The sequence below is a fragment of the Alligator mississippiensis genome, chromosome 1, assembly GCF_030867095.1.
Source record: "Alligator mississippiensis isolate rAllMis1 chromosome 1, rAllMis1, whole genome shotgun sequence".
Classification (NCBI taxonomy): Eukaryota; Metazoa; Chordata; order Crocodylia; family Alligatoridae; genus Alligator; species Alligator mississippiensis.
In genome coordinates this window covers 62,835,855-62,859,458 of record NC_081824.1, presented here as the reverse complement: position 1 = coordinate 62,859,458, position 23,604 = coordinate 62,835,855, and the positions used below count along the sequence as shown (strand labels likewise).

Below are 23,604 nucleotides of genomic sequence, written 5' to 3'. Positions count from 1 at the left end.
TGTGCAACTCCAACACATCAAATTATGGCCTCGTATAAGCAGATGCAATCCCTTTGAAGCCAAATGAGTTCAATATGGTTTTACAAGGTCTTAATTTGGTCCACTGATTGCAAAATGATTGCATGGATATTAATGAGGGCACAATGTGGCCTCCTCCTTGTTGGAAAAGAATCCAACTTCGCTTGAGGTTACATACTAATGCGAGGTCTGGATCTAGCGCCAGATCTTAAAATAATTATTGAAATTGCTATTCCTCATGGAATCACAGATGAACCTCAGAACACATGGAACACAACAACTCCACTGGACATGAAAAGGAAATTTTATTAAACATGTTTACATAACATGAGTTGGAAGTTCATTTAAAAGCACAGGGGAGTGTTAAGACAAGTGGTCAAAATAGAAAGATACTACCGAATTATCATTAGTTGATTTTTTGGCCACTAAGACAGAACAGAATCTAGTAGTAGTGCACCAATGCTTCAGTTCTTCCTGCTCAGCAGGTCGAGCAGTAATCAAACTGTGCCCTATGGAAAGATGGGCAGAATAGTTCCGGCATGGTAAATAATAGTAAATAGTTCACTTGGTGCAGGCAGTATGTCTATGAATTAAAACCTAGTGTGTACACAATCTCTACATGTGTTACAGCCCCACAGTAGGAATCTACACCAAAATATTTATTAGAAGGAATTTGGTCCGTACTACATCACGTTTTCCATAGGGTAAAAAATAAAGTCCATCTATAGACATTTAGCACCAGACTCACAGACCTAGCCTGGCTAAAACCTGCAAAATGTCTATAAGAAAAATGGATGGCTTAGATTTCTTGGTTACTTCAGTATAGTAATTACGAGCAAACTGTACAAGTACATGCAACATACAAGCTGGCCTATGTGGAACTAACATACATTATTAAATAACCTTTTTTTTCTTTTTACAAAACGTGCATGCAGCTTTGAACAGTTCCAAGTCATGCTGCTCTATTTGTGTGATCACAAAATTGAATGGCCTGTAAAAGGAGGGAAAACATTTCAATGCACCTGCAGAGTCTGCAGTTTTAGCACATTTACAGAAAATCACTAGAGATTTCAAGGCCAAGAACAACTCAAATGAATAAAATGCAAATTGAAAGTTGACTTTTTTTCCCAAAAAAGTAAGATATCTTGCGGTAAAAAATCAAGCTTTGTGCTTGCATCAATCTCAAAGAAATGTAAACTAAAATTTGATAAAAACATTAGTAAGTGCAGAATATTTCAACTGGCATCTCCAGTGAAATACTGAACATCTCATATCATGCTCTATCCAGGGCAGACACGTGTGTCTAAAGTGACATGTATTAGAGAAGCCTGGGTACAGCTGAAAGTGTCATATGCTCAACCCATTCCTGGTCAACATTTTGGGAAGTCAAATATACATTTATACACATAAACGTAAATATTTCCTCTTTAAATCTAAGAAGAAAACTGCATTACCAGTAATATTTTCAATGTCAAAATTAAGACTAAAGCTTTTTTTTCTTATCAGTCCCCAGCATTAGTTGCAGATAGATTTCTTCAAAACTCTTCCATGCAAAATATCATAAAACAAAAATCATTATGCAAACAGTTTTGCTTTTTTACAAAGAAAAGTTAGTGGTCTGAATTTTTTTAAAGGAATTATCTTGAATGGTCATTTGTTTTGGGTTTCCACATGAAAGACTTTGAAGAACCAGAACTGAGAAACAATTAGAATCTCACTGGCATTGAGTCTGGTAATTCTGGCTCTTGAACACTTTAAGGAATGCTTACAGAGATATACTTCAGCCCTTTTTTGTTTGGTTTAGAAAAAGAAAGGAAGGGTCTCTGTTAGCATTATGAGGACTTTCCCAAAACTGGCACAATCACACAACAAAAAATTAGTGGAAGTAACAAATACAGAAGAACTGTTGGAATACCAGGAATTTAACACTGCTTCTGGGCTCTGTCTAAATGTGAAAAAAGACAACATTGTTAACAGAGTGAGAGCTTCCAGTTTTTTTAAATTTTATTCTAATCTAGAGGGCCCATGTTCTTTTTAATTGCTATAAGCATCAGTGACTATTTCTAGTAGATTGACTTCCTGTATTTGATATATTGTTTTGTCAATTTAGCCATCTTTTAACAAAAAATTCAGACATATTTTGGATAACTGCTACAAGGAAAAACAAGTGATTGTCTCTCTCCAACAACGGTTTTAATCAATGTATATATCTGATTCCAATTATCCTGGGTTGTAACATTTTTATTAGACAGCCCCTGCTGTAAGTTCACTATGATCTAATGCAAGGAGGCCCAGTTGAACTTTCCAGAGATGATTGGGAAGCCCTGCGAGTCAGGGGAGTCAAGGTTGGATCCACTAGTGATGAGGGTGGAAATAATTTATACCAGCCTATTACCACACTGGACAGATCAAGTTCCTCCAGAAGGATCTGTGCAACCCCCATGAAGCATTTGTGATCCATTCGGCCATAGTCTCCCCAAACTATCACCTGCAATGGCATAAAATACAGATTCAATACTCTCCAAAAACACACACACGCACATATTCATTCATGGTGTAACTCACTACTTGAGTGAACAGGGTCAATGTTTTTCCCAAAGAGAAAGAGAAGGATACGACTATGGGAAACATCATAGTAAGACTGCATGTTAGATTCCATTGGAGGATGCAACCACACAGGTGCTTTTCAGAACTCTAATGACATTGTGAACCACACAGATGTACCAGCTGGTGTTTGTAAAACTAAATTATATTTGATTAGGGGAGGAGTGACTCACATGCATAAAGTTAAGTACATGCTTAAGTGCTTTACAAAATTAGGACCTGAAATAAGGTTAAGAAATGACTGACCTGAAGGACTTTACCCTGTGGGCTTTCATCAAAAACCAGTGTCTGCTGGTACAAAGGATCAAGGGTCTTCCGTGCAATTCTAGTCTTCTTCTTAGCTATACAGGCTCCATTTTCCAGCAAGTATACTTTGACATATGGAGCTACAAAGTGTAATAGCACAAGTTTATGTTAGGACTTAGGGCCTTCCCACTGATACACTACTGTGCTACTGCATGAAAATCAAAAAGAAGCTGACTAGAAAGAAAATGACCAAAACTATTTTAATCGCCCAAAGTCAGCGAAATTTTACACAGTAGGTAAACAGCGTAGATGGGTGAAATTCAATTGGATATTTAAAGGTCTTTCAGATTTAATCATCTACGACATTAGATGTTACACGTTTTTAAGTAATATCTTTTGTGGCTTGTTTGCTATTTTATGGCACCATAAATTTTAATGAACATGTAGTATGTTGCTTTTTAATAGTGTGATTAACATGTTAATCACTCCAGAAATATAACATGTGCCAGAGGCCTGGAGTTCAGAGCCATTTCAAAATATAAGACTTTGATGTTTCAGTGAAACGGGTGTTCAAAGGCTGAACACACAATCATTTCTTTAAATGTTCAGATAAAAAGGCAACTATTCCTTGTTCACCTTTTCCCTCTTAAAAGGTTTTAAACAAACATTTTTAGAAAATTCTTAACTAAAATTGTTTTCTGAGTATTATGAAGCACAGTGATTTTCCTGGAAAATAAAAACAATTTCCAGCAAAGCCTTCCTCCAACAGTGAAGTTTTCATTATAACAGTATTCTATTTGTCCCTACCAGCTAAACCACTTGAGCTTGCAGCTGGTGGTACAGCTTGCTGATTTATCCACAACACTTGTACCACTCAAAGGGAACATCAATTTGCTTGTTTGACATTCCCCTTTCACCTACTCTACTCCACTTCTTTTCTGAAGGAAGTAACCAAATGCTAAATGTCAATGCAAGGGACTCCAGATCTCTCACCGAACCCACAGTGGGCTATAACATTTCCTTAAAAACTCCAACATGCCTCTGCAGATGTTCCAAGGATGTTTCAGCCTCAGAAATGTTAATTTTAAGTGCAAGAAGAGGACTCTTTCAAGTGGTTGAACCTGTGTGGAGATGCACACACACCCTCTGTCAAAATGCAAAATAAGTAACGTAAATGTAGTGACCGTTTCAAGGAGGTGAGAAGGTGTCTTCAGATATCTAATCTGCACTTTATGGCATAGTTTGTATTGTGTTCTATTATTTACATTTTCCCTCACCTGGGGTAGATTTGGAGCCAGGTTTTTGCGTGAGTCCTCGGGCTCTGATGACTTCTACTTCTAATTGACCTTTTTTATCCACCATCCCAATCTGAATATCACCTGAAAGGGAGAGGAAAGAGAACATTTTATTCTAGAAGCAGTGTTACACAGTGTGCAGGGCACCACAAATTTGGAAGACCTGGGCTTTATTCCTGCTTCTGGCCTTTTGTTGGTTGACACTGGCTAGTTACTTCAATTTTTCTATCTGTAAAGTGAGGATAAAAGATACTTACCTTGTATCAAGTGCTTTGAACATTACTGATGGAAAGTGCTATATAAGAGCTGATAATTATTATCATCCTGAGAAGCCAAGTATAGACTCTAGCCCACTGCCACCACTCAGGCGTTGTGGCAATTATTTTTATTTATAGTATGGTCAAATCTAGAGACTACCAACCGGGGACTGATACTCCATTTTGTCAGGTACTAAACAGGGACAGAATCAAATGATAGCCCTGTCTGCAAAGAGGTTATCATATTAATGTATAAAAGACAAATCTGGAGGCAACAAACCAATGGAAGGAGCACAAGGTAACAGTGGGTGCAGACAGATGTGGGGCGGGGGAAAAACCAAATGGACTTTGCTGGAAGAAGCAATGTATTAGTTTGACCTGGCTCCACAACATCCATATAGACTGGATATTTCAGCAGGGCTTTATGGTACTTTCATGTAAAGCTGATTCAACTAGCTAGTAGTTAAAAGCACCATAAAAGTGCCACTGAAGTGCCTGATGCATACAAACACTGGGCAAGCTGGGTCCAACTAACGTGATGCCTCTTCTGAGCATGTGCTGGGCTTGGTGTGGGGGTGTGTGGATTTAAGGTAAAGTGCTGTTTTTCGGGTTTGGTTTTTTTTATGCCTGTAAGCAGCCAGCACTGAAGCCTATCTAACCATTCATTCAATCTTCTAAACTTTGCAATAGGGAGTGTATTCTATAAAAGGGCTTTAGCAAGTATGAGTCACAACTTCCCTCCTGAAAAACACTTTATACAAAGTAACCCTTTGTGTGTGTCAAGAGAACAAGCTGCTCCCTGGCATAAAACACAAGGTATCTATCTAAGCTACTTCCTCAGTTCTGAATATTTGGAAACTGACAGAAGAAAATTTGTCTAACGGCATTCACTTGCTATTCTGTCTTGGAAAGGAAGATTTTGAATAAAAACATAACACAGTAATCACGGGTTGGTTTTCAAAATATTAAAACTCCAGGGCTGCATATTAAGCCACTATAACTGTTAAAGGGGAAAGGTGGCTAGGTATCAAACTAGGCTTCTGGGCTAAAGAATAGACAATCAGATACATACAATTTGCTTATTATACTTGGTGCAAATTGAGTACACATCAGGGCATAACCCTAAGTTGAGGATTGACATTCAGGGCCTATATTACTATACAAACCATTGTGGGAAGTGTTGTTCACAGAATCTGTCGCATTCCATTTATTACAGTATTATTTTTCAAATGTAATTGGACATGAGATCTTCATATGCATTTCTAACAGCATAGTGACTTCGGCTGCTTTAGTACTTGAGATATGACAGGCCAACAAACTGATTTGTTATCTATCAACACTTTTCTTGAATAAACAAGCTCTGTGTTGAGCCAGAAATAGTTGACACGAAATTTGCACCTGGAACATATTTTGATGCTATGCATGAAACTAATATCTTTACCACAACCAGTCAGCAGAGGGAACCACAGCATAGAGACTCCCTCTGCAGAGATTAGTATGTAAGAGGCTTACCAAAGAAATTGTTAGGAAGAGAGACTTGTCAGGAAGAGGCAGACAAGGTTATTTGGGTTAATCTGGTATCTTTTATTAGACCAACTAAAATAGTTGGAAAAATTCTTCTTAGCAAGCTTTCAGGTATGAATACCCCTTGTATGGCTGAGGAAGCACCTGCAGTTGGTGTGTACTCTTCCTGAATGGACTGAACAGTAAAGAAGCCAGAGGCTGGTATACAGGCAAGAAAGGCAGTTGCATGCATACCAGCCTCTGGCTTCTTTCCTATTCATTCCATCTGAGAAGAGCACACACCAACTGCAGATGCTTCCTAAGCCTGATAAAGAGTATTTAAACCCAAAAGGTAGCTACAAAGAATTTTTCCAACTATTTGAGTTGGTCTAATAAAAGATATCAGATTTACCCGAAGAACCTTATCTGCCTATGTCCTTAGAACAACATGGCTACAACCTACACCCTTGATAGGAAGAGTGAATTTTCTAGGCCATATCCTCTCCTGAGCCTGGAAAGAGGCAGACTACAATAGATGGGAAGATATGTATCACTCCAGAACTGCTTTGGAAGAGGCTTGGGTAGGAAAACAACTTTGGAATCAAAGAGTGAGGTAAACAGGATCCATCTGGAGGAACTACTGGCTTCATTCTGATTTTATAATAATGAGAAAAAAAGCAGCCAAATATAATATTTAATATTGCCTATTATAATGGGGAAAATGTACTGTTAAAAGTCCATAGGCTTTCTGCTCAATAAGATAAGCCAGAAAGCTGTTGTTTGAATTTCTACAACATCCTATGACTGATGGCTAACTTAATGGATGGAAGAGAAAGCTTCTCTTTTCACTTCTCTGGAGAACTCCTGAATTGGAAAGAGGAAAGTGTCCTTCCCAATCTCCCATTGTTCCTCCTGGCATCCTCTTCCTCCTCCAAGGTAGCTGAGTGGCTCTCCTGAGCTCCTTCAGTGACTGCTACGCTACTTGCAACCTGTGATTTTCAACTCACATCACTTGGTTAGGCCAATAGGGCTGTCAAAGTTTGTTCACATAGTATCCCTAATGCATGACACCAGTAAGTGTGTCACATATCACCCAAGTGCAAACAAAAGATTTTTGGATGGATTCTGTCCCATGTTGGAGGTTGCTTTGGTGGTGTACACATCATAAGAGCAGCTCACAAAGGGCTGGTGAGAAACTTCTCTGGTACAGACTAAGTATTAGGGCTGTGCGAAGCTTTGGTCCCGATTCGATTCAGCAGATCAGTGGCCGAATCTCCAAATCCAAACTGAATAAGGAGACCCTTTAATCTCTCTGAATCGAATTGGAACCCTCCAAATTGATTCAGAAAGATTCGGCGATTCAGACAGACACAGGTTTAAATATATATATATTTTTTTTACATACCTCAAGGTACCAGGCAGCTCGTGAATGCTGAGATGGTGGGGTGGATGGAGTGTCCCACAGGAGTGCAGGGGGCTCCCCAGCATGCTCAGCAGGAGACCCAGAAGTGGACCAGAAGCATTTCCAGTCCACTTCTGGGTCCACTGGGGACCGTGGCAGGGCCCACCCTTCCTCCCCCCCCAGCTCGGCGACTGATGCCTCCTGGATCTGGTGGGGCACCCACAGTACCCCCATGGCTGATTGCTGAGCTGGGGGGGGGTGATGGAGGGCCCCCATGTGCTCCCCAGCAGACCCGGAAGTGGACTGGAAGTACTTCTGGTCCACTTCTGGGTTCACTGCCGAGCACGTGGGAGGGCCCCCCCACACTCCTGTGCAATGCTCCATCCACCCCAGCATCTCAGCATTTGAATCTACATTGAATATGGCCCATTTTGCACACCCCTACTGAGCATAAGAGTACCATAAACAGCCCTATTCTGGCTTATGAAAGCCTTACTGCAGGGAATATGCTGTAGGTGGAGGGAAGGTGGGGATTATAGTGAATGATACTGAGGAGACTCTGAGTTGCTATGGAGTACAAAGCAGATCACGGACAACCACCGTGAGGCTGCTGTAGAACAGATTTTAAGATTTCATTTGTTATATTAGCAAGAACCTAGCAGTCTCATTTATAATCTGATGGTCAGATGTGTTGTAAACATGGAGTGGAGTTTCTAATTTCTAGATTATCTTTAAAATTCAGTACTTGGCCAGGCAATGCCACAGCCGACATAATCCATGTCAACCATCTTCAAACTCTGCACATTTAAAAGCTGGTAATATGCTAGGAACTGAGAGACAGCAAGGAATAAGGCTGCAAAGACAGTCCATACATATCATATTTCTCAGGCTGAAATTCTCCACCTTCAGCTGATTTGGGATAACAACAGAGGATGGACCATACCTTTTTTTTTGTTTAAAGTGAGAGAGGATACATCAGAGAACATTCCAAATGTATCAACCTGTTAGCTACAGGCCACTTGCCCTACTAGGTGCAGACCACCTGGGCTACACTTTGAGCAATGGGATGTCATTTTTCTTACACATGAGAATACAATATTCTTACCCATGGCAGGGGTTGCTAGTGTTTGTCGGCCTACTAGTTGTGCAGGTCCAAGTCCATCAAGGAAATCACTAAATTGACTGTCAGCACCCAGTCTCACTCCAGGGAATATTAAGCTACAATAAAATAAAACATTAGTACATGTGAGTAACAGCAATTCATAGTGGCCAACCATAATTATCATGGAAGTGTGCACACACACAAAGGCCAGACTCTTACAAGCTTCAGGGATGGAAAAGATGAAAAGTGAAGTCCCACCCCAGCTTGCTTCCCCAGCCCCCCCAGTTGCTGTCCTGCCTGGCCCCATCCCCTGCCAGATCCTGCAGGCCCCGTGATGGCTGCCCCACTCATCCCCATCCCCCACCTACTTCAGCACCGGGACAAAGGCCAGTCATAGAGATGCTCTGGCTGGCTACCAGAGCACCTCTGTGGAGGACCGAGTCTCCAGCTGCCTCAGGTTTTTTCCACCGCCCTGCTTTTTTCACCTGTCCTGCTTTTTTCCCCTCACATTTTTGGGGGGGGGGGTCTAATTTTGCCTGCATGCTGCAAATTTGCAGCACAGGGAACACTTTTTTTGTTCCTGCACATGCCTCTTGCAGTGTCTCAAAGGGCTTTGAGATGCTGCCAGATGCATGTGTGCGCTCTTGTGGATGCGCCCATTAGGTCACAGAGTCACATTTCCTCTTGCTTGCTCCCCTTCTGGGCCCAAAACCTAGGGGATAGGGCACTTACTGAACAAGTACATTTAAAGCTTTGTAAGGCTATGCAACCTGGGCTAAGGATAGACATTCAAAAAGCCTGAGCCTGAACTGATTCAATCTTTGCAGGTTAGTCTGACCTGGCTAGGTTGAACCAGTTTCCAACTGTACAGACGTTCTCTCTGGACTAAGGAAATACAGGCACATGCCTGCAGTGGCTCAGGCTAGAAGCTGGGGGCACTAAAGCAGCCCTGCCTTTCCTTCCAGTGCTGAGCTGAGGGTGTTGTGGCCAGGCCTTGGTAGGATGCTTTGATTAGGGAGGGGCCTTTCCCCCTTCCCCCCCTGCAGTAGCCAAGTAGGGAATTGATAACAGTGTTGATTACCCCATTAAGAAAACAAAGGGACATTACCAGCTACCTCTTGATTCTCCCTTTGTCCTGCCACAGCACTGACCTTAGCTAGCATGTGGTCTGCTAACTAATCCTGAGATGTCTGCAAGGCAGAGGGGACGGAGAGGGGAAGGAAGGGGAGGTGGGGAGCAGGCAGATGCCTGTAGCCTGTGCCAGAGTTCTGGCCAGGGAGCAAAGGGGAGGGGCCAGCCCTGCCCAGAGAACATGCCGGGATGCTGGGGGTGTCTAGTTTATCTTAAACCAGCAAGGGGGCTGGGACAGACATTGCATAAATTGGTTTGACCCCAATCAGTTAAGACTGATACTACGTCCGATCAGGTTTATCTCAAACCAGTTTCAGCCATTTTCAAACTGGTTTATGTGCAATGAACATCTGGGCTAGGAACGTTCAAAAAGCCTGAGCCTAAATTGATTCAATCTTTGCAGATTAGTCTAACCTGGCTAAGCTAAATCAGTTTTGTACTGGATAGACATCCCAGAAATGCAGGGACATGCCTGCAGTGGCTCAAGTTAGAAGTTGGGGGGCTCTGGACCAGCCCTCCCTTTCATTCCACAGGGCAGACCTGAATGGGGTGTGGCCAGGCCCCGGCAGGACACTCTGATTATTCCCCCATCCTGAGTTGCCTAGCAGGGAATGTTTATCACCCTTAATTCAGTGTTTACCAATTCATTAAGAAAACAAAGCCTCTCTAGAGTAACTAATGGAGCTCTTCTTAAACAGCTCTTCCAAGGAAGGACATTAAGCTACCTGTTGATTAGCTCCAAAAAGCCAGTCTGCCTCTGTCCTCTCCCACAGCATGGACCTTAACCAACATGTGCTCTGCTAGCTAATGCTGAGGTGTCCGCGTAAGGCAGAGGGGAGAGGGGAATAATCCCTGCTTAGTAGGGAGAAGCCAGGCAGATACTTTGTGCCTGCAAGTCTGTGCCGAGCCCCAGCCAGGGAGCAGAGGGGAGGTGCCAGCCCTGGAGTGGAGCAGAGAGCCCCAGCCAGCCCAGCCCAGAGAGCATGCCAGGATGCTGGGGGTGTCTGATTTACCAGCAAGGCCCCTGGGACAGACATTGCATAAACCGATTTGAGCTAAATCAGTTAAGTCTGATAGTACATTCAACCAGGTTTATCTCAAACCAGTTTCAGCCATTTTTAAACTGGTTTATGTGCACTGAACATCTGCTCTATTACCAGTTTCTGATCACTTAAACTATTTTATGTGTAATGTCTGTTCCTAGCCCTGGAATCCAGGTCTCCCAGTTCCTAGGCAAGTGTTCTAACCACTAGGCTACTGGGTGTTTAGGCTCTCCCCTTTTTCCTCCCTTTACTTTACAATGAAGTCAATACTACTGTCAAATGTACTGTTTCAGGCAGACACTTAAACAAGCTAGGTCCTGACATAGCAGATACTTCACACAGAATCCTTCCCTGTAAGTGAATTGCATCCAGACATGACAAGTGCATGAGGCTGCCTACAGGGAAAGCTACATACCTTCCCAGGGTATAATAGAATCACTCTCCTAAGATCAGATGCATTACTGTGATGCAAGCAGATGTTACTTCTTAGACATCTAGCAGGTAGAAGAGGAACTAGTGGGAAAGAAGCTCAGGAAAGGCCAAAAGAGCCTCATTGTGGTTTCAAGAATTTTATTTCACAATACAATAATCTCGCCATGGGCTTTCTTGGCGAGATTCATATTCTGCCAATATTAAAGAATGAAGATGGGCATAAATTAGGAGACCATATTAGAACCCCAACGGATTTCAGCAATGATAAAAATCATTTTTCAGTGACTTGACCCTGTCAATCTCTTTAAGGTAAATTTGAAATAAAACAAAACTCCAATTACAGGAAGGTTCTGACCCACCTGGCCCATCTCTAACATCTGTGAATGACAAACTGTTCAATGGAAATCAGTACTGGAAAAATTAAATACCATATTTACCTAAATCCAATATAACTGTGAATTTAAGACAACCCCCAAGCAATTAGATTCTATACATGGGAAATTTATAAATTTGTTATAATTTTCCATGTATAAAATCTGATTTCTAAGAGGGTCATCTTAATTTTATCCCTACCCCCACTTCTGCAGCAAGGGAGCATGTGGTGGGGAGGCAGGTGGCTAAGGGGGAAGATGGTCCTGTTCCCCCTTGCAGCCTGCCCCCACAGTGCCTGTGCCCCTACTCCTGTCTCCCCCAGGTAGCTTCTGCAGCCACCAACCCTTCCCACAGTCTCTGTCCCCTGCCTGCTACCTACAGCTTCTGCCCCCCTTACAGCTTTTTGTTTCCCTACCTGCTACCTACAGCCTCTGTCCCATCCACTGCTGCTTCAGCAGGAACTTCTGCTACTGCTACTGCATAACTAGACCAGGCCTGGAACTTGTATGTGCTCTGTGCTCAGAGGTTATGAAGCCAGAACTGTGCTTAACTGTAAGTGGCCAGTGAGGGAGGAGGCAGAGGATTTTTGAGGAAGGCTGCAGAGAGTAGATGCTAAGGGAGGCAGGCATGAAACCTTCTGGCAGGAGTTGTGGCTGCAGGGGCAGCTGTCCCCACATCCTGGTTACAGGGGTCACAGGAAGCTCTAACTGCTCTATGGAAAGAAAACCAAAGGCAAACAGCAAAAAATGTAGGTATTTAGAATTCATTTTATTATGCTTATAGAGACACTGGTAGGCTTCTAGATTGCTTTAACACTGTAGATAGATCAATAAAACATTCCCTAACTGATTACTGTCTCTCACTCTTTCTCTTTCTCTATATATAGTGGTCTTTTGTTTTAATTGTGGAGGAACATGGATTTTGGGGTATTTTACAGAAATGACTTTAGGATTTTTTTTATCAGGGAGTTTTCAGTTTTCAAATAGGGAACACCAGAATTCCTGCTAGGGAGGCAGGTGGCAGGACCCAGGCAGAGGATCCTGCTCAGAGCTGGCACCTTGGACCCAGCTGGAGGTGGCTGACCTGCTGGCCAGTTGGGGCCAGGAGGACATGCTTTGACAATTCCAAGCAGGTCACCACACTGGGAACATCTTCTGGGTAATAGCTGCCAAGATGGCCAGGAAGGGGGCACACATGGCAGTAGTGTTGCACAAAGGCCAACTCTGCAGCTACAGCCCACTGGAAGCTGGCCCAGAGGGGCAGATGCCTTCACTGGCTGTGCAGACCCCATCCAGGTCTGGCAGGTGCACAGCAGGTCACAGCTAGGCAGTAGCCCCCACTGCCAGACTGGTGCAGTGGGTAGAGGGTGCGGGGAACTCTCAGGGCTGCTTCAGCAGTCCAGCAGGCACAAGGGGCAGTGTCCCCAGGTACCAATTGACTGGGTCCCAGAAGATCCTGAGAGCCAGTAGCCCTGAGCTACTTGCATAGCAGCCATAATCTAAAATGCTACTTATTTTTTAAGGCCAAAATGGAGGTGCATAAAGAATGTAGGTGTCTTTGTTTATTTTATGGCTGCTGTAAAGGGTGTAATAGTATTGTGCTGAGTAACTTAGGTTATTTCTATATGGTCTCCAGAACATACTCAGGAATGCTACTAAAACAGCAGTTCCCAACCTTGGGGTCATGACTCCATTTCGGGTCACAACAATAAAAAATCAGGTTGCAGGGATGCTCATCCATGACATCTAGACTTAACAGCATGGCAGCACAGTAAATATAATCAACAGTTAAAGCAACTGAAGTAAATGTAAAAAAATGCATTTGATAACTTTTTTAGACTTTGTATTCAATGTTGTTTTTTAAACCTAAAAATAAGTTTAAATGATTTCAAATAAAAAAATATAAAAACCATAAACATTGTAATGCCATATTTATGACTTGTTGATCTTGTCTGGATCATTTTGGGGTCACAAAAAACATGCCAGTGTTTAAATGGGGTCATGCTAAGGAAAAGGTTGAGAAGTCCTGCTCTAAAAGATAATTTACAAGCATGCAGATACAGTATGATGCATGTATGTCAAGGGGAAAATAAGGGTGGAGAGCCACTTTAATTTCGGTATTTTCTAATTGTTAAGAGTAGACATGGAAAATAGTTGTATACTCTAAGACAGTCTGAATACTTGACAGAGTGGCAAACTGGTATGTAACAGTAATGCTATTGAGAACTAGTTTTAAGCTGAACACCACTGTTTGAGAGGAATTTAGATTCAGCTAGAATCTGATCTATAGGAGTTTTATTTTATCTAAATATGCATGGCTTGAACCAGCTGATATAAAGTGGTATACAGACATCTTCAACATGTATTCTTGTGCCTTAGCTTTTATTTAGATATGGTTATTTATAACCATAATTGGTATGGTTATGAATAACTGAATGTTTTTTTTTCCATCCTGCAAAACCTAAGTTTTCATAGATTCATAGATGCTAGGGTCGGAAGGGACCTCAATAGATCATTGAGTCTGACCCCCTGCGTAGGCAGGAAAGAGTGCTGGGTTCAGATGACCCCAGCTAGATGCTTATCTAACCTCCTCTTGAAGACCCCCAGGGTAGGGGAGAGCACCACCTCCCTTGGGAGCCCATTCCAGACCCTGGACACTCTAACTGTGAAGAAGTTCTTCCTAATGTCTAGTCTAAATATGATCTGGTTTTATACCAGGCTGAAACCAAGTGAACCAGAAAGCTTGCTAGCCCAATGGCCAACACACTCAGCAGGGATATAGAGACTCTGGGTCAAAGCATCATAGAAACATAGGGTTAGAAGGTACCTCAGGAGGTCATCTAATCCAACCCCTGCTCAAGACAGGATTGTCCTTGTCTAAACCATCCCAGTCAAATGCTTGTCTAAACTCCTTTTACAAATTTCCAAGGAGGGGATTCCACAACAATTATGAGTAGCCTGTTGCAATGCTTAACCTCCACCATAGTAAAAAAGTTCTTTTTAATATCTTACCTTAATATATTCCCTTGTTGCAAATTAAGACTTACCAAATCCCCTCTCAGTCTCCTGTTCTCCAGAATAAATAACTTATAGTTCTTTCAGCCTTTCCTCATAAGTCATGTTTCCCAGACCTGTAATCAGTTTTGTCAAACTTCATTGGCCTGTTTCTAAGTTGTCTACATCTTTCTCAAAGGGTTGGGCCCAAAACTGGGCACAGTACTCCAGGTAAGGCCTCACCAGTGCTGAATAAAATAGGAGAATCTCTTCCCTTGATTAGCAAGTGACGTTCTTATTAGTACAGTGCAGCATGCTATTGGCAAGTAAAGCACTCTATTGGTTCACATTCCACGTACGGTTCACTGTAACCCCAGGTCCTTTTCTGCAATACTGAAGCCTAGTTAGTTGTCCCTAGTCTGTATTTGTGTATGCAACTGTTTTGTCCTAAGTGCAGGCATTTGCGCCTATGCTACTTGAATTTCATTTGATCAATTTTAGACCATTTCTCCATTTTACTCATGTCATTGTGGATCTTAGCCCTATCTTCTAGAGTGTCTGTAATTCCACCTAACTTAGCATCACCTAGATATTTGCTAAGTGTGCATTCAGTACTGTCGCCCAAATTAATGAAGATATTAAGCACTACTGGGCCCAGGACAGACTCTCGAGGAATCCCACTTGATACCTCCTCCAAACTAGACATATCAAGCCACTGGTGACTATTCATTGTGTATAATGGTCCAGTTATGTATCCATCTTACAGTACTTCGTATTACCTTAGTTTACTATTGAAAATGTCATGAGAGACTGTGTCAAATACCTTGCTAAAACTGGGGTAATATCACATCTACTGTTCTTCCTTTATCCACTGGGCCAGTCACCTTGTCATAGAAGCCAATCAAGTTGATCAGGTATGACTTGCTCTTGATGAATCTATTTATTGTTAAATGAATTGGTTATTCCCGACTACCTTTTTCTCTTCCAGGTACTTAGAAGATTCCTTGATGACTTATTCCATAATCTTTCTAGGTATTGATGTCAAACTGACTGGTTTTCTAATTCCCTTGATGCTCCTTCTTCCTCTTCTTAAAGATGGGCACTATATTACCCTTGTTCCAGTCATCTGGGACCTCACCTTACCACTACAAATTCTCAAAGATGATGGCCAATGGTAATGAAACTACCTTAGACACTTCCTTCGATACTTTAGGATGTACCCCATCTGTCTCTGCTAAGTTGAAAACATTCTGCTTGTTTAAGTAATCCCTAACTTGTTCTTCCACTACTTTAGACTGCCTACCTCCTCCCCAATCCTTGCTTTCATACTGCATTGGTCATCTTGTAGCTGAATTTATTTGTGAAGACTGAAGTAAAAAATGGCATTAAATACTTCCAGCTTCTCTACATCATCCATTACTAGATTGCTCCCATATGAATGTTTGACCTTCCTCTTATTTCTGACATACTTGTAGAGTACTTTTTTTGTTGTGTTTTATGTCCCTTACTAGTTGCATTTCAAATTGTGCCTTGCCCTTCCTGATTTTCATCCTGTATGCCTGTGCAGTACCCTTGGTCATAGTAATATGACCGAATTGTCACTTTTCATAAGATTTTTTTTTTAAATTTCAACTCATTGTTTAGCCAAGTTGGGGTCCTGTCACTTCTCATTTTCTCATCACATAGGGATACCCTGCTTTTGCACCCTTAATATGGCTTTTTTAAGGTGGAGCCAACTCCCCTGCACTCCTTTCACCTCCTCAGAATTGCCTCCCAGGAGACGTTTCCTACCAGTTTCCCGAGTTTAATAAGCTCAGCTTTTGTGTAGTTCAGTGTCTTCATTCTGGTATTCACCTTCCTTTCCTTAGGATCTTCAACTCTAGCATTTCATGGTCACTATCACCCAAGACACCTTTCACCTTAACATTCTCAATCAATTCCTTCCTGATTGCAAGCAGCAAATCAAGGAGAACTTCCCTCCTTTCTGGTAGCCTCTCCACCAGTCTCAACCACCTCTGGATGTACTGTTTTTGATTCTAAGCATAACTACATCCTGGACCTGAGAAATGTTCCTAACAAAACTTCCTTTGAAGCTGGCATATTTCTGCAAAAAAAGTTGGGTTGGATTAAAGGTGTTTAGCTCAAAAATTCCCAAATAGCTATAGATGTGAAAAAAGCTTGATTCAAATTTTCAAGCTGAAGTAGAAGTCCTGCTGGTCCAAGTCTACAGACTATCTGTAACCAGGGGTAGTCAGGAATTTTTTAACAAAATATTGTGTATCAGAAAATGCCAGCTTATCAAAACCTAAAAATCTTTTCAACAGAAACGTGTTGGCTTTGACAACACTTTTGTCAGCAAGGATTTTCAGATTCAGGGTGGAATGCTGGTCAAAATAAGACAGTAAGTGACCTGTGAACTTCTGTTAATGCCAGTGATCAGGGCCTTCACTGGAAATTAAGATAAACCAGATTTAAGCAACTGTTATGCTTGACAGGGATTAGAACCTGGGGCTCCCACATACCAGGTGACTGCTGTAGACACTAGACATTTCATGAATGGACTTCATTCCCTCTTTCTGTTTAATTTTTTTTTCAAAATATTGGAAGGTTTATGTTTCATTTAGATAAGGAAATAAAACAAATGTTGAAAAAAAGTTTTCATGGATCAAGATTTCTGTGCAGTCAAGTCCAGATGAGTATGCATATTTTGAACCCTTTGCACAATCTACCGAGCATGGCTTCTCACACTAGAGTTTCTAGTGGGCAGTTAGGAAAAGTACTACTCTGCCAATTTCTCTCCTACAGGTGCTTATGAAGTACAGCATGAGGAAGAATTACTGGAAATGTTAGAACAGGCAGAACAATAAATAAGTATATTGTTAAATGCATTATTAAACATCATAATGCATATGCATAAGCAAATCCTGGTGTGTATATTAAGGTCGCACAGGCAATCTTACCTCTAGCACTTCCTAAATTTTGGAGTGCTTAAATTTACACCCTGTTATATATTTAGTTATCCATACATATATATAGTTTTATATAATATATGTATGCTGTCCTGGAGCTGCCTCCATTAGTGTTAACTATTGGTAATGACAAGATGAACATCAGACAGAATTCTGCTCACCTCCCATATACAAATATCCCACTGATTCTGATGCGAAATGTGTAGACACATTTGGCAATAAGTAAATTAAAAACTTTTCTGTTCAAATTGAACATGGATTAGAAAAGAATATTCCATTAAAAACTGATTCTTACACACCTGTGTAAAATTTGGAGGGACATTTTTAGTCATATCTTCCTATGATTCTAAGCAAGAAGCAGTATTGTTCTTTGGCAAATAGACCTGGCTATGAAAAGATCATTAATCAACAGTCTACTAGGAATCCATATCTTTATTTTTACATTTTTCCATTCATCAGGGGTCAGGTCCTGAGCTGCTGTAAACCACCATTACTCCACTGAAACCAAAGGAGCTATGTCACTTTACATTGCTCACATGTTAAAGTAAAGAACCTTACTGAAGTCATTTGAGGCCTGAAATGTATCATAACAGTGAATGGAGCACCCAGTGATCACATCTTTTTTGTTTCTTTTTCTCTCCACCCTTGAAAGAAAAGTACTAGACTGCTATTTTCTCTCTAACCTAAGATATATCTCTTTTCTAATCCTCTCTATGCGGCTGATACATCCCTGACACCTTTTTTTCCCTTCTCTCTATTCTCAAGGCTGTTCTTATACTGATGCTACCCTTCTATGCATTCCACAAACCTTCCCATTGTTTAAAAACAACTAAAAATATTTCCAAAGTAGCAAGAAGAAAATAAATGGGTTTACCTAAACACAATGTAAGTATGTGAAGCAATTTACAAGGGTGTGGGACCTAGAAGCACTGGAGCGATTTGAGATGTGCAACCAGAATCAATTAGCATTAATGTACGACAAGACAGCATCATCTAGGGATGGACATAGTTTGTTACTCTGGACAAATAAAAGAGTGCAACATCCCTCACTCATTTCTAGTTTTCAGGTAGATTTCACTAACCTACATTTTTTTCCCCCTTCCCAGGTAGTACTCTTGTAATGCCAAAACCCACTTTCAGAGGATTAAACTGTTTTCAAGACAGCTGCTCTCTAGGTAGCAGACAATAAAAACAATCTTACTGTGATATGTGAGGCTAGAAAAAGAACTTATGCCTTTGCTCTCCTTCCCTGAATGCATATGAGTAATGGCAACAGAGAATGAAAAAAGCTGGTTCAAGTTCCTATGCTCAATTTTAGCTGATGTGTGGTAGGACCTTCAGTTTATCATTTTCAATAGGAGCTGTGCTTGCACCAGATCCAAATTAAACTTTTTTTAATACAGAGTTACAGAACGCTAGTTCCTATTAATAGGCGGTTTTCATACTACATCTAAAGTTTAATTCAAGGCTGATCCAAGCACAATGCATAGAGAAGCTAGACACATATTTTGTTTTCACTAAAACTAGTTATAATTTTAGCTATCTTTTCAACACATGGCTAGAAACTTTTAAAGTGAAGAATAATCTGTAACAAGTGCTATTGTAATATGAGTTAACAACATGAATATGAATTAATTTCAGTTAAAACACCTGAAACTTTTGGGATATGTGAATATTTTTGGAAGTGTAAATTTTGTTCAAATAGCATCTCCTAGTCAAATGAACTAAACTGGGCACTATTACTTACAAACCAGGTTCTCTTATGAGAGTTTGACTAGCATTCTTATAAGGCTAAGAAGCTCACATATACTTCTACATCACTACATAATTATAATTCCACTTACTTCCCCTCAGAGCTGTAACTGTTTATGCTGCCATCAGTAGACTCCCGACTTGGCTGCCGAACCATACGATTCCTCATTTCTGCTGCCATTCCTGTTTCTGTGCTTCTTTGTATCGTGCTTTTCAGCTTCTTGTTGCCAGCCTCTGAAAGCAGAAAAACAGAAGTGTGCATTATAATCTCTATTCCATCTGGGGTCTTGCACATTTTTTTCTGATTACATTTTTTCTGGTTCCATTTACAAACAAGGCTTTAAAAACTTTATAATGACCAAATAAACCTTTTTTCACCTTTTGAGTCCTTATAGTTTGCAGTATCTGTCTGATGGATGCCTGCATCCTCAGAGAACTTTACATGTGGTACTGTTATGCCCCAAGTGAGAACTTGTACCCTACATTTGTTGGTGAGGATAGCAACAGTACCTTCTGAGGCCTCTACGGCAAACTCTGCGTTGGGTGAGATATTTGCCACCCCATTATTCCAGTAGGATTGCTGCAAAAATAACTTAAGACACTTCTAGCTTTCATAGAAATTTTTAAACAAACTAAAAATCCTGAAGCTCATTCAGGCATGTAACTTGTAAGTAGTAAGGCCAAAGAGTCATTGTGTCACAGATACAAGATCCGTTTTTTTAAATGAAAAAAAAGGGACTTTTCTTAACAAAATGGTTGTGAAGCAGATCTGTGAATTCTGCAGAAAAATCTGATCTGGGCACTTCCCGTGACAAGGTGTTAACACCTCAGTGAAAGTGAATGAAAGCACTGTAGCCTGATGGCTGGGTATCTGAGATTGTCCCATAAAAAAGATAGATTGCACTTCCCTTGTTATTTCATGAATTAGCCCTTTTAGAGGTACTTCCATCACAGACTATTACAAATGGAATTTGATTTTCACAATGAAAAAATATTGTTATGCCAGAAAAAGCCTCCAAAGTAATGGCTGAATCATAGAATAATAGAAAATGAGGGTTGGAAGGGACCTCAGGAGGTCATCTAGTCCAGCCCCCTGCTCAAAGCAGGACCATCCCCAACTAGATCAACCCAGCCAAAGCTTTGTCTAGCTAGGTCCTAAAAACCTCCTAGGATAGAGATTCCACCACCACTCTGGGTAACCTATTCTACTACCCTCCTAGTGAGAAAATTCTCCCTAATATCCAACCTAAACTTCCCTTGCTGCGACTTGAGATCATTGCTCCTTGTTCTGACATCTGCCGTCACTGAGAACAGTTTAGCTCCCTCCTCTTGTAAACTCCCCTTTGGGTAGTTGAAGGCTGCTATTAAATCCTCCATCAGTCTCCTCTTATCTAGACTAAATAAGCCCATTTCCCTCAGTCATTTCTCATAAGTCATGTCCCCCACCCACCTCACCATTTTTGTTGCCCTCTAATAGACTTTCACCAATTGGTTCACATGCTTTCTGTAGTGGGGGACCCAAAACTGGACACAGTACTCCAGATGTGGCTTCACCAATGCTGAATAGAGGGGAAAAATCACTTCCGTTGACCTGCTGGCAACACTTCTATCAATGCAGCCCAGTAGGCCATTAGCCTTCTTTGCAACAAGGGCACGCTGTTGGCTCATATTCAGCTCATTTTCCACTGTAACCCTCAGGTCCTTTTCTGTAGAGCTGCTACCCAGCCAGTCAGCCCCCAGGCTGTAGTGGTGCATGGGATTGTTCTGTTGTAAGTGCAGGACTTTGCACTTGTCTTTGTTGAACCTCATGAGAGTCCTTTTGGCCCAATCCTCCAATTTGTGCAGGTCACTCTGAATCCTAGCCCTAACCTCCAGCATATCTAGTGTCTGCTGACTGTTTCTGATCACCTTGTTCTCCTCCAAGTGCTTTGAGATGGATTCCTTGAGGATTTGGTCCATGATTTTTCCAGGGACGGAGGTGAGGCTGACTGGTCTCTAGTTCCCTCAATCCTCCTTCTTCCCTTTTGTAAATATGGGCACTATGTTTGCCCTTTTCCAGTCATCCAGGACCTCTCCTGATCACCATGAGTTTTCAAAGATGATGGCCAATGACTCTGCCATCTTATCAGCCAAATCCCTCAGCACACTCGGTGCATCATGTCCAGCCCTATGGACTTGTACATGTCCAGCTTTTCAAAATAATCACTAACTTGTTCTTTTGCCACCTGCTCACCTTCCTCCCCAAACTGTGCTGCCAACTGCTGTAGTCTGGGAGCTGAACTTGCCTGTGAAGACTGAGGCAAAGAAGGCATTGAGCACTTCAGGCTTTTCTGCATCCTCTGTCACAAGGTTGGCTCCCCCATTCAGTAAGGGACCCACACTTTCCCTGATCCTACTCTTGCTACCAACATACTTGTAGAAACCCTTCTGTTACCCTTCAGATCCCTTGCTAGCTGCAACTCCAACTGCATTTTGGCCTTGACTTTTTCCCTGCATGCCAAAGTAATGCTTTTATACTCCTCCCTGTTTATTTGTCCAAGTTTCCACTTCTTATAAGCTTCCTTTTTGTGACTTAGTTTACTGAAGAGTTCCCTGCTAAGTTAAGCTGGTCTTCTGCCATACTTGCTAATCTTCCTGTGCACCAGGATGGTTTGTTCCTGCACTCTCAGTAAGGTGAATGCATTCCAATATTAGTTTTGAAGCTGAAGTTTAGTAATGCTCTCATTATGATCAGCACTTTCATTCATAGTCAAAATGTGGAAACAACCTTGCAACTTTCACTTGTCAGACTTTTTGTATTTTAGGACAGTATCTAAAAAATAGCTTCCAAGTACACCTGCTTTGCAAGCTGAACTTAAGTCAAAATATTTTGCTTTCTCTGAGTGTGGGAGTCAAGCACAATTTATGTTTGAGATAATGGTGAATGATCACAGAGGGCCCAATCCTTGCTTTATGAAACAGTAAAGGATATGGTAACCCACACAGGAGATGGTAAAACTTGATACCGTTGGGGACAGGTAGGTTCCAGTTATGTAGTCCAGACCTGTAGTAGCACTGGTAGGAAGGATGGAGAAGTCATCCCCTGGGTATTCTTTCCAGAACCTGAGAACACCTCTTTCTCCATGCAGAGAACACAGTAGTCACAACAGTAATGATCATAGAGCTACCATGATGACACTAACACATGGTCAGGATAGATTCCAAAACAAATGGAAAAAAAACTGGTACCTCATTTTGGATGAGAGAGAAAGAGACACTATGAAAAGGTGACTTCTTCACTGATCATTATTGGGCAGAGGACTCTTTGCTCCAGTTTACAGTGGTCATTTGGGAGAGACTTTCATTGGCCAATGCCACAGCTCAATCTCAGCTAAGGAAAAAATCCCCCAGGACAGAAGAAATCAATATCTCCAATGATTATCATGGGGGTAAAGCATTTTCATTTCCGTTTGAGGCTACCAGCTCTCTAGTTTTACTGTAAGCCAGAGCATACCATTCAGTACTCCTAGCTCTGCATAGCTAAGCAGAATTTCCTCAATGTCCTTGTGTGTGTCTGTGTGAGGCAGAGCCATGGATCCTGCTCCTAAGCTGTGTGCAGATGGTTGGGGGTCTTGCTGCATGTTATACTTAGGACATATTTTATTTAGATCATAGTAAACATACTACAAGCTAGAAAGTTTTCTGACTAGTTGCACAGTAATACTTACTACAGCCTAAATAAAACACAACCTAACCACTGGAGCCCTTGGAGACTCCTGTGGTGTGTCATAGCACCTGGGAGTGACAGAGAGCTGCTTGTTGGTCCCAGCCATGGCACCGCACCAAAAGTGGTTCAACCTGTTTGTCATTCTCAGCCCCCCTCGCAATGGAGTCTCCTGATTGTACCACCTTACCACCTCTGTGGAGCAGTTGGACATTAGTACAAACTGATGCATCTGAGGAAAACCTAAAATAGCAGCAATGAGAGTTGGACCTGCCACATTTCTCTTAGATAAAGCCCCATATATTCAGCATTCCAGCATTTCCTGCAGCCAAGTGCTTGGTATTTTGTTTTCTGTTTCCTTGCCCTGATAGGAACTGTCTGAAGTTGGGTTCCTACAAGGGAGAACTACATTATACTGCATAATACCTGCATTGTTTTGTGGGCATGGCCAGACTGGGGAGCATCAGCTGGAGTCTACACTACAGTCAATTAACAAGGGGAGACCAAAGTATAGCTTGGCCAGCAGGTTTGCCATGAGAACAGTGCTACAGTCAAGGACTAGGAAAGCAAGGAGATGAGTCAGCAAAGCTAGTTACAAGCTCCTCCCAACACTGGCGCAAATTAATAATGAGATTCTGGACTTTAGGAAGGCCTTTGACACTGTCTCTCACCCCATTCTCATTAAAAAATTAGGAGATTGTGGTGCCGATGCCTACACAGTCAGATGGGTCGCCAATTGGCTGGAGGGCCACACGCAGAGAGTGGTGGTAGACGGGTGATTT

General features: G+C 41.7%; 1 protein-coding gene across 42 annotated transcripts in view; it reads right to left on the bottom strand.

The window, feature by feature from the left end:
* Positions 1–304: 304 nt before the first annotated feature.
* RIMS1 (regulating synaptic membrane exocytosis 1) overlaps positions 305–23,604 on the bottom strand; it is a 574,877-nt gene continuing 551,577 nt past the window's right edge. For all 42 annotated transcript variants that reach the window (XM_059730969.1, XM_059731058.1, XM_059730979.1 and 39 more), the window contains 5 exons: positions 19,212–19,353; positions 8,431–8,543; positions 4,146–4,247; positions 2,869–3,008; positions 305–2,506 (listed from right to left, as the gene is read on the bottom strand). In XM_059730969.1, coding sequence (XP_059586952.1) covers positions 2,288–2,506; positions 2,869–3,008; positions 4,146–4,247; positions 8,431–8,543; positions 19,212–19,353 — 716 coding nt within the window. In that variant the 3' untranslated portion in view covers positions 305–2,287. The remainder of the gene's footprint in view (positions 2,507–2,868; positions 3,009–4,145; positions 4,248–8,430; positions 8,544–19,211; positions 19,354–23,604) is intronic.